Source organism: Triturus cristatus, chromosome 5_1, assembly GCF_964204655.1.
Source record: "Triturus cristatus chromosome 5_1, aTriCri1.1, whole genome shotgun sequence".
NCBI classification, from domain to species: Eukaryota; Metazoa; Chordata; class Amphibia; order Caudata; family Salamandridae; genus Triturus; species Triturus cristatus.
Window position 1 is genome coordinate 301,534,670 of NC_140587.1, and position 12,038 is coordinate 301,546,707.

Here is a 12,038-nt window from a genome sequence, read left to right on the forward strand (position 1 = left end):
AGGCTGTATTATTTTGTCTGTCTCTTAAGTGTCTTTGCAGGTTTGCAAATGCGGGACAGCTTAAGAGATATTTTTGATTTCTCCGGGGTCCCCGCACATGGGCGGGGATTATTCATAGATTATGACTATAACAGAGATACCCCTACTACAGAACTTGAGTTACAGGTAAGAAACTACTCCTTTCCTGTTTTCAGTTTCTATTTTTGGTAAATTCTGGTGGGGTTTTTTCAGTTTTTTCAATACCTTAAAAAACAGTGGTTATCAGTGGTTACACATTTTTGCGCCATTAAAAACAGAAAGTGTTTTTCCGGTGTTTACGGAATTTTAATGTATTTTTAATTATTGCTTGCTTTCTGCACTGATAGTGCATGTGTATAGATAGTGTGTGCACAGGGTATATGGGGACCAAATACATTTTTACTGCACCATAATGGACTACTAAGTCAATAGCATTCTTCAATAACTCTGAAGATTGTAAAGATGCTTTCAGCATACTCTAGCAAGTGACAAGGATCTCTTACAGCACTTCAGCTCAGGTATCGATTTTGACAGGCCATCATACAACTTGTTCATATACATAGCTCAATTACTGCAAATACAAACAATATTACTCCAATCTTAATTGAACTTGGTAGGAACTTTTTTCAGCAGCATTCCAAGTGACACTGTGCTCCATGTTTACCAAATGCCTGGTGTCATGCTTTCACCACTATCTCAGATGCTTGGTGACAACATTCGTTTCACACATACTTGTCACCACATCTTGCATTGAATGTTTAAAAACTGGGCTGTTTGGCAATTCACTTACAATTAATACTGGCTCACTAGAAAGGGGGACAGATGTATTAAAGGACTTCACCCATTCTCTGTCTGTGGGTAAATGTGATGCTACATATTAGGAAATATTCTAATTTATCCAGCCATTTCACCTATCAGTGAAGTCCAATGTAGCCAAAATTTCAAATATGATTTTGATATTTCCCAATTCTCTACAGTTTATAAAATAACTAAATAAGACCTAAAAATGCATCTAAACACTGCATCTTTAGACCAAAGACCATAAACCTAAAAAAAGCAGAGGGAAGAAGAGACAATGTTTCAGTGACATCCCTAAACAACAAAACTCAAGCAGAATAATGTTAGCCCAGTCTCTCTTGATACTACCTTGTATAACAAAGTTACATTGTATTGGCCCCTTAAGAACGAAATAAAAATCACTCTTTCACTAATCTTTTCCTTTCTTTGAATGGCACTTAGTTTGTGGTTGCAAAGGTGTTTTTTCAGTGTTTATATGATTACACCAGTGATGGCTATTTTTCTTTCGGTGGGGTTTTATCAGTTATTATAGGTTTAAACCTAAAACCAAATAGCCTAGTTATAATTTATAAGCAATATTTTGCTATTTTAAAAGTTGACACTTAGAAACTTTTTCTGATCAAATTACCAATGTTATCCTATGGAAGGAAATTCACTTGGCAGGTAAGTGGGGTTAGGGTTACTTTTTCTAGGTCAGCGTTGGATCCTGGATCCAGCACTAGTGTACCACCTATACGCAGTTGAGAAACTGCGTTTAAGTTAAACAGGCGATTTTTAAGGAATATTTCAAAGTTTGCAAAATCGACACTTAAAAGCGATTTCATAGAAAAACAGTCCATGGTTTCCTATGCAAGAAAATTCGAGTTATGGGTAAAGTATGTTCTCGTTACTTTTGTAATCCAGTGCTGGGCTCCTAGGCTCAGTACTGGGACATCTATCTAAAACAGGTAAGTAATTACGTTTTCACAGTTGGTACGATTTTTAAAGAATATTTGTAGTTTGCAAAAATCGACACATAGAAGAAATTTCACAGAAAAACAGTCAATGGTTTCCTATGGAAGAAAATTGAGTTAGTGGTAAGTACGGTTGGGAGTACTTTTCAGGGTCCGTGCTGGGCACCAAGATCCAGCACTGGGATCTCTCCTAATAGCAGGTGAGTATTTCTGTGTTCGTTACTCGGTTGATTTTAGGTGAATATTTTAAAGTTTAGAAACTCCACACTTGGAAGAAATTTCAGAAGAAGCCAGTCAATGTTACCCTATGGAAGAAAAGTGAGTTATCGGCTATTGGGTAATTCCTCGACTGGCAGAGTTGAGGTTCTGGGCACAGACTCGGTGGGGGTGGGGGGGGGGGTCTCCCAGGGTCAGGTAAGTACCGTTGTTACACCCTAAGCAGCACAGGGGCAGCCGGGTACAGAGTGAGTTAGGCCCAATGTTATCCTATGGGAGGCAGGGGGGCCTTGGTTGGTGGCTGCTGACTAGCAGGCCACGCGGCTGTGGGAGCTGGGCCCCTGGTCACTTGCTCAGGGCAAATGGGCAAATGGGGAAGTAGGTAGGAGTAGAAGTTGCCCTGCCAGGGCCACTCTGGCGGCTGGGTGCAGGGTGCTTTTGAGCCTTCGGGTGCTTAATGGATTTCAATGGGAAAGCTCAAGGACGAACAAAGGCTGGAAGCTCAGGGACGAAGTTTCTTCAGGTTTGCCCACCACTTCGAGAGGTAAGTTGGGTAGTTGGAGGATAGGTAGGTAAACAGGAGTCGGGCACAGGGGGCCACAGGGCGCCAGGTGCAGGGGTGCCTTTTGGTGTCGGGAAAGCTTACCCTCGGCTGATCGCGGTTGGGGGGTGTCCCTGGCTCTGAGGCTGCAGGCGTCGGGAGCGTCGAGGTGGGTCTTTGGGTGCTGGATTCGGGGTCAGTCACCGGGGGGACGTCCTCAGGGGGTCTTTGTCCACTCCAGCACAGGCCAGGCTTGGCGGGTGCAGAGTGGGCCGGGATCGCAGTTCCTGGCTGATGCCAGGGGTTTGGTACTTGCTTTAAGCAGAGCCACTGCTTGTGGGAGTCCCAGATGCTCAGAGTCCCAAGGTAGCTAGGTCCTCCGGGGTTTGTGAGGTTGCTGGCCACAGGAGGTGCCTGGATTTAACAGGAGCAGGCTCTAGGGTCGACAGGGCTGGAGCCAAAGCAGTTGGTGTCTTCTTAGCAGCTGCACGGCAGGTCTTCTTTCTTCTTGATCTTCTTTGCTGTTTTGGAATCTGGAATCTAAGGAAGGAAGGTTCAGGGTGCCCCTAAATACTAAATTTAGGGGTGTTACAGGTAGGTAGAGGGCAGGGACCTCTGGGTCCCTGTCCTGGGGTAGGTACACCCCCTATCCTGCCACTTTCCTGTTGGAGGGGGCAGTGGCCTAGTCCTGATTGGGTAGGGCTCCCCATTTTCAAGATGGCAAGGGCCCGGAGATGTGCTTCACCTCGCCTCCCCTACCTGAGGGGTGGGGTTTGCAGGGCTGGCACATCCCCTATCCTTACTAGGAGTTTCTGGCCAGTCTTCCCACCAGAGTGGGGGTCAGAACCGGTGGGAGCCAGTTGCCGAGTACAGCAAGTGGCCTGGAGAAGCTCACAAAGGCGGCATGCCTTTGAAGCTTCCCCCTGCCCATCCTGGGGGAGGAGACCTAGCACCTCGCCCTGGATGTGCATTGTTGCAGACCCAGGAGAGCGGGGGCTCTCCACCCAGGGGTCCAGCAACATGTCTGCTGTGTGGCAGCCTAGGCAGCTCCTCAAACAAGACGTGGATTGTAGGTTAGGTTTCAGGGGGCATCTCCAAGATGCCCTCTGTAGTGCATTGTACATTAAATCCCACACTGGCATCAGTGCAGGTTTAATGTGCTTCTTTAGTGGTACCATCATGGTGCTGTAGAGTTTGTGTTTGACTAGCTCCCAGCACCATATACTCTTAAATGGCAGCACTGCACTTGCAGTGCCCAGGAATGGACCTGGGTACTGTAGGGGCACAGGGCTCATGCTCCTGTGCCCACACCACTGGCATAGGGCACCCAGTTAGAGGGGTGGCTGATGTATGTCAGGGCAGTGAAGGTGGTGGGCATGGCACACAGATGTGTGCCATGTCTACTCTTTGTTTTGTCTTGTACCCAGACACTCCGCCTGCAAGGGCAGTGTGTTTGTGTTAGGGCACAGGGCCTCTAAGGGTGGCACAAAAAGTGCTGCAGCCCTTAGAGGCCTTCCCTGTTCACAAGCCCCTCGGTACCTAGGGTACCATTTACCAGGGGCTGACATGTGGCCAGGGTTTGCCAATTTGGGTTGTAGGTTTTAGGGAAGGAACATAGGCCCTGGGCACCTGATTGGCAGGAGTCCAGGGCACACTCAAAGTACATTCAGCAATTCAGTAAAAAGTGGTGGCATACCATGCAAGAAAAATGGCACTTTCTCACACCTACTCATTGTGAATCTCTCAGCCCCTCCTTCTCATAAATGAAGGCCTTGCCTGCTCAGTGAGTTAAATGTCTAAAAAGTCACTTAGCTGTCCCTTAGGGAGAGGAGCTGTATTGTCTGGTTGATACCAGTGGTAAACAACCGTACCCATACAGGTTGTGGTCCTGTGACCTCTTACTGCCTCAGGACCCCAAGAAAGAATAGATCCCTCTTATCCCTGTCATGAGCAAAGGTTAAACTATTGTCTAGGGGCACCTTCAACAATGAGGGGAAGGTGTGGCTTACTGTAAAGTTTAGAGAATCTGGGTGCTTGTAGGAAAGTGCCCCTTTTTGACATGATCACCCCAATTTTTTGCTTGGAATTTGATACAACTTTGAAGTGCACTGGGATCCTGCTAACCAGGTCGCCAGTGTTCTTTCACAAAAACAAGGTAACTGTGCAATTGTTCTACTATTGGCAAGACCTTTAGCACCCTTCTAAGTCCTTAGTTTGATACCCCTGGTACCTAGGGTCTGGGTACTAAAGAGGGTCCCTAAGGGCTGCAGCATGTATTGTGCCACCTTAAGAGACCCACCACCAAATTCATGCAGACTGCCATTGCAGGCTGTGTGAAATGGTGCAGACAAGTGAAAACACGACATGGCACACTCCCTGTGTGCCATGTCCCCAGACACTCCATGCAATGTATAAGTCAGCCCTACATCAGGCCTCACAGCCCTAGGGCGTAACGCATTATATTACATGTGAGGGCATAACTGCTTAAACAGATATGCCCCTTTGCTATCTAATCCAAATAGTAGATGGTACAAGTGAACAAGGAAGCCATCTTGAGTACATGTGCTGGGCACTCGTCATTACGAGTTCCACAGCTACATGATGGCTTTACTGAAACTTATAATGGTTGGTATCAAACACCTTGTTTTAATAGATCACTACTGATGCTAGTAATGGATGTATTGAAACATGCACCCAGAAGGTCCCTTAGAGGTGCCCCCTGAAAGCCTAAAAACCTCTAGTGTACTGGCTGACTGATGTTGACGTGCCCGCCATCAGACCGGTTTCTGACCCGCTGTTGGTGAGAGCTCAAGCTCTGAGGTCAGAAACAATGCCTGCTCCGGCCAGAGGTGGTGTTACCTCCTCCGTGCAGGATGGCTAGTAATCAGCATATTGAGGCAGGAGGCTTCAGAGGCCTCTGCCACCTTTGATATACGACCCCGGCTTACCCCAGACAGTGGGAATGCCCCCCCTGCCCAGGTGCCATTTGGCACCAGGACAGATGGGAAAATTAGGCAGTCGGGAGGCGTGTTTACTATCAGGCTATTTACACCCCTACGGTGGGTTACCTGACGTGAACACCAAAAATAGAACTCCACCATCTTGCTTTTGGCGAAATTCGATACACTGGGTCAGGGTTATGCCCACTCTCCACAGGAAGTGGTCATATAGGGGGGTGTAGGCACCTGAAAGGTAAGTAGCCTATTGGATGCTACCTTACACTCCCCTTAACGTCCCTAAATCGAGTATTTAGGTGGTACCACTGACACCAGGACCTGGGATTTGACTGACACAAGTAAAGAACAAAGCTGAGAAAATGAAAACTGAGTGTAGGAAAGTGGCCCTTTTTGCATGGTTCCCCCACCACACTTTTTGCCTGATGGTGATGCTCTTTGACTAAGTGTCCCCTGGGTTCCTGCCAACCAGGTACCCAGGACCTATGTTCTTTCCCTAAAACTTTACTGTTGCAAACCCTATTGGCAAAACTCTGGCCACATGTAAGACCCTTGTTAGCGGTACCAAGGGCAGTGTGACCAGAGAAGGCCTTAAAGGACTACAGCTCATATTGTGCCACCCTTAGAGGCCCTGTCCCTCGGCACATACACAATGCCAATACAAGCAGCATGTTTTGGTGCAGAGCAAAGTGAAGAGTCGACATGGCACACATCCCTGGCATATATCAGTCACCCCTCTAGCTGGGTGCACTATACCACTGGAGAGGGCGCAGGTGCATGAGCCCTGTGCCCCTACAGTATCACAAGTCCAGTTTCAGACATTGTAAGTGGACCCCTAGGTCGAGAGCACCCTGCTCTCGGGGTCCTGAAACAAAGCGCATCCTGAGTAGAGGGGCCAAGCCTCATCTCCCAGAATGGGCAGGGTCCAATAAGGGGAAGCTTCACAGGCTTGCCTCTTTTGTAAGCTGACCCACCCATTTTCCGCTCCCAGCAACTGGCCCCCACCGGTTCTTACCCCCACTTTGGGTGAAGAATTGATGGGAAAACCAAGCATAGGAGGAGAGGTGTGCCCCCATTTGCCAACCCCACCCCTCGGCTGGGAGAGGTGAGGCGAAGCACAACTCTCAGTACCCGCCATCTTGAAGATGGGAGGACCCAGGCAACCAGAGTGAGGCTTATACCCCTCTCCCACTGGAGGGTGGCATAGGGGGTGCACCCACCCCAAGGAAGGGACCCATTGGTCCCAACCTGTACCTACCTGAAACTCGCCTAAATTTAGTATTTAGGGTCAACTCCAAACCTTGCCTCCTCAGACAAGCAAGAAGAGGAGCGCAAGGACCGAAGAGCCATGCTAAAGGAAGAAGAGGAGGACACTGACTGACTTGTCCCCAGCCCTACCGGCCTGACCTCGACCTGCACCAGCAAAATCATGGCATGTCCAGCAGCCCCCCAGAACCCGGAGGACCTGCCCTGCCTTCCCTACCAAGATTGTCTCCTGTGAGCACTGGATCTGCACACGAACAGACTGTGGTTCCAGCCGGATCCACAAGTCTGCACCAAGTTTGATTGGCCCAATAACAAGAGGAGGTCTCCCTGGCAATCTTGACCTGGCTCAAGCTGATGCCTGTAGCCTCTATCTGGAGGATCCCCTCGCAAACCAGGAGCTGGTAAGGAAACCAGACACCTAAAGACACCTAGCACCCGACGCCCCATGGCCTTGGATGGCCCAACCGAATGTATCAGGCAACCTCCAGCATCCCAACTTGCCTCTCCAACCAATGGTAGCCACCAGAAAGTCTTTGTGCCTGAGCCAGCAGTGCTCGTTATAACCAGATATTCTTCATTGAAACAAACAAGGCACCAGACGCCAATCCTGCACCTGGCTGCCCCTGTGCTGCCATGGGTGCTCCTTGTGTGCTAACTTCGATCCTCCTTTGCCCTGAGTTAAACCCCAGGAGCTTCGCTCCCACATCCAAGTGATGTCTGTGAGCAGCCACCAACTGGAGGCCCCCTATTCCCCATTGGAAAACATTGGGCCTGAGCACTCTGCACACGGCCGCCCTGGTGCCGCCGAGGGTGCTTTTTGAGTGCTTCCATGACCTTGTGGGTACCCTTGTTCTAACCCCAGCAACCCAACCCCAAAGACTGTTTAATTACCTGTAAACCGATAACCTATTTTTCTCCATAGGATTTAAGTGACTGTTTTCCTCTGAAAAGCTCCTAAGTTTTGAGAGTTTGTATGGAGACCTAAGTAACTGTGTTTTATTGCCAAACTGTTTTAATTACCTTTTATCTAGGAAATGTCTCAGTGTGATATCTAGGCATATCACACTGAGGAGGAGGTCATCTACAAAGTAATCCAAAAGTCATCTCAACTGTATATTAAGATTCTACAAACCTGTAAGCCACTTTCATTCAGCTTGCTTGTATTCAACCAGCCTTGAAAAGTGCCATTTTTACTTAGCTGTTCCAAGTCCTAGTTGCTTCTAAAAATAAAATACAACAAAATAAATTTTACACAAACAATTGGTCTGAGTTCAGGTTTTGAGTGTGTGGTATCATTTCTTGCCTGTGTGTGTACAATAAATGCTTATCACTACCCTCTGATAAAGCCTTACTGCTTGCCCTCATTAACATAAATGGAGAGGTATTATCTAATTTAACCTCGGTCAGGCTTTGGGGATCCACTGGACTCTGTGCACTCTATACCTTACTTTGATATAGTATATACAGAGCCAGCTTCCTACACTGAGGACCAACTGCAGACTTTTGGTGCAAACCCTACCTGCACCCGTCCTGACAGTCATGACTGACAGACCGACTAGTCCTTCTGCTGTCCATCGGACAAGCACCCCGGTGGACTGCCAGCACTTCGCACTTTTCCGCAAATTTCCTTGAAGTAGAGGAACTCCTCCGCGGCAGCTTGCAATCACCAAACAGTAGAGTCCAGTTTACCATTCTGCTGCCCTCTTGGTTCCACCGATGCAGCAGCTGCCCAAGAAGAGGTCTCAGTGCTCCAGAAGGTCAGGTCCGGTTTGCCACCAAGTGAGAAGACGCCAGGACCAACCGGAGCCACTCAGCTCAATGAGGGCTGCAGCACTTATTGTGCCACCCTTAGAAGTCTTGTACCATTACATTCGCACACTGCCTTTGCAGGCTGCGTGTTTTGGTGCAGAACAAAGTGAATAGTCGACATGGCACACATCTGTGTGCCATGCCTACAACCCACTGCCCTGGCATAGATCAGTCACCCCTCTAGCTGAGTGCACTATACCAGTGGTGAGGTTAGAGGTGCATGAGCCCGGTACGCCTACAGTCTCGAAGTCCATTCTTAGTCCCAGCACTATATACTGCTAATGGCAGCACTGCACTTACAATGTCTGTCATTACGAACCCCACAGCACCATACAGGGGTATGGAATTTTATAAAATATCGTCTTGTCCGAAGGACAAGTTGTTTCAGAAATCTACTTGTCCTGTAAAAAAAATTTACTTGTCCCGTAAAAAAGTCTACTTGTCCTATTTGGTACCAAACAATGAGGTTTCCATTTATGACCGGAGTCTCATATGAGAGCATAGCAGCCTCTCTGATTATGCCAGGGCTCATTTTACATCACTATTTGTATTTTTACTTTGCTCTGTTCATGCCACCTTTCTGATTGTACAGGACTCTCATCACACTGGGTTTTATGTCAAATATTTGAATATTCACAGACTGTTTAATTGGGCTCTGCTCAAGCTCATAGTAAGCCTCTGAATATGTCAGCACTTTCATTATATTGAAGTCCACTGCTCTAATTGTATAAATGCTCTCTTTCTAGTCTGAGGAAGAGACTTGTAGACTACCCAGGCCATTATATTTGTAAACATTCACTCATTTTCACAAAATGTTACTGTAAATAAACGTTAATTCTACTTGCAGTCTAGTGCCTCGGCTACCAACTGAGGATCAAGGAGACTGCCCCTGTCTGACACTGTCCACATTGTCATTTTTGGACAGTTCCCTTCATCTCACTCTTCCTTGGTTCCCTGGTTTGCTAGAATTGTGATCATATACCAAGCAATATATCCAATACGTAGACTTTCATAGTTTGGCAAGAATCTGTAGGCGACCTAGTTCCAGAGTCAAAAAGTAAGCTATCAATACATGTAAGTTTGTCTTAGACACGCAAAGATTGTTTTTTTACCTATAAAAGTATTCACTAGCAAAAAGAGTTGCTTTTTCCAGACCTGGATTGCAGTGCAAATGTGTGCATGTGTTCAACATGCATTGTTTAACGGCACCACACACTCCTCTCTAACCCCCCTCTGCACCCTGAAAAAGGTAATACATTATATGTTTGTAAAGAGTGTGTTTAGGAACATGGAACTGTTGTAGGTTTCCAGGCCAACCTATGTAAACTCTTATGAATTTCTGAAAGTCCCAATTCTGCACCCATGCAATTTAATAGATCCGTGGATGCACATTTGTTACATTCTGTTAAAAGTGGGGGACCTAATTTTTTTTTAAAGTTGTTTACGTTGATTTGCCTTTATTTTGTTTTTATAATATTTACATGCACCAAAGCTAATGTATTAAATGATTCCTTAGTGCGATGGTAGTTAATGTTTTCAAACTTTGCATTGTAGCTTTCTGCACACTACAACCATTTTTAAGTTGCAAATATTTTGCTCTCTTCGTCCCTTTTTCAAGGAGCACAATGTTTGGGGTACATTGTCCGCTTTCAAAATAAAATCACCAATCTTGCTTCCATTCTTCTTTATACACTTGCATATAACAAAGAAGCCTTCTGGAAGCCATACACATAGCCACAACTAATGTTGCAGACAATTGCACACCTGCTTTTATTGGAACCCCTGTCAGTAATGCAAGCTGAGGTTCCTGCTCCCTGTTTTTGCATGTATCTGACTTGAATTCCCTACTCGACCTAACTTTAAGGCACTTGACCCATGGACATGTTACACAATTTTGTTTTAAACATTAGCACCCCGACATGCCCAATTAACTGTGGGAGACCATATCTCTAGCAAACAAAGGCAAATGTGTCACTATAGTATTTCCCTGAGAAACTACCAATTTGTTTCAGAGGCTATGGGGGATTTGAGGAAGCCAGCAAGAAAAAATGCATCCGTTAGAAAACCCCGAAGACGGGCTATTGAATTAATATTAAGGTACTATGGTTACAACTGACACTGACTCGTCATTGAAGATGTTAAGAAAGGTCATGCCTTTCACAGCAATTTACTTAGTTGCTTCTGCCAAGTCATACCATGCAGATTTCATGCAAAATAAAGCCCAAACTCAACTCAGCTAGTGTTCTGCATAGCTTCTGCACAACCCATGGGCATGGCACACCTCCTCTCTAGAACGTGTATCTTCTGTAGTGCAGCTCATACACTTTACACCTTCTGTGTAACAATTCCCTCATGCACTATCCCTTCCCCTTACACGAATGATGCACAGCACTGTTCATACCTATTATACAGCTCATGTCCTGCACAGGTCACTTTAAAGATCATATGCCGTGTAGCTCAAGTACCTCGTGGATCTCATGTAAGACATTTTGATTAATTTAAAAAGGTGTTCTGTTAATACTATGTTATTTGTGAAGCCTCACCTCACTCCACAACTCCCCATCCCAATTTCTCAGTGTGTAATGATACACTATACAGTTCTAGTAGAGATACAAATATGATGTAAACTTCTCTGAAAATCATTTAAGGGCTAATGGCTTAACATCTGTATTGCCTGGAGTGGAGGGAGTGAAACCATGTTAGCATGTTTAAATGGCTAGGATTAGCATTATGGGAATGACTCGGGCGCTAATACACCGCAGAAAGAGACAACGTTATCCAGTCCTTTAGGAGAAGCAAGAAAACAATAGGAAATAATTAGTCTATTTCTACCATGTTTCGACAAACTAAGATGGATAGAATATGATGGTTCGACAGTGAGCATAATGTATCTATATGTACTAATTCTTTATACCTGGGATAAGGTCTAAACTGGGTATTCCTAGCACCCAAATAGTATAAAGGTTTTTTGAGTTCACTCCTGACACAGTTTAGAATTTTAATACGTAGAACTGTCAGCAGCCCTTCTGGTGTCTGGCACTTTTTCTCTATATCACTTTACCAAATATTTTTTTAGTATCCATTTTATATTGTAGTTTATTTCAAAATACTTTGCCGAATGCAAATGTTCTTAGTAGTAAGCCGCCTGCGTGAAGGTCCTCTAGGTTACTTCTCCTTGAGCCCACTAAAGCCTAACAGCACTTTTAAGGTCAGGCTCTACATTTAATTTTGCAGTTCAGTTTTCTTTTCTGATTTAATTTATATAGTTTTTATTATTTTTTTTAAACTATTACATGCAATAAAACTAACTTTTGAGAATTTGGAAAGTAAGGGACTCGTTCTATTCACCCTTAGATCGCCAAATCCGACACAGAGCATGTACCCTACGGGATGTTACATATGCGATCATGAAAGATGAGTTGGATGAAGATTTTGAAAAGGTGTGCGAGGAAATTCTGGAGTCCCGAAAGAAAAGGGGTATGT

At 45.7% G+C, this 12,038-nt stretch overlaps 1 protein-coding gene across 2 annotated transcripts in view; it reads left to right on the forward strand.

Moving 5' to 3' along the window:
* The window catches only part of ATAD2 (ATPase family AAA domain containing 2), a 424,041-nt gene that overhangs the window by 234,892 nt on the left and 177,111 nt on the right, over positions 1 to 12,038 (forward strand). For both annotated transcript variants that reach the window (XM_085604996.1, XM_085604998.1), the window contains exon 23: positions 11,910 to 12,032. In XM_085604996.1, the coding sequence (XP_085461122.1) occupies positions 11,910 to 12,032 (123 nt within the window). The remainder of the gene's footprint in view (positions 1 to 11,909; positions 12,033 to 12,038) is intronic.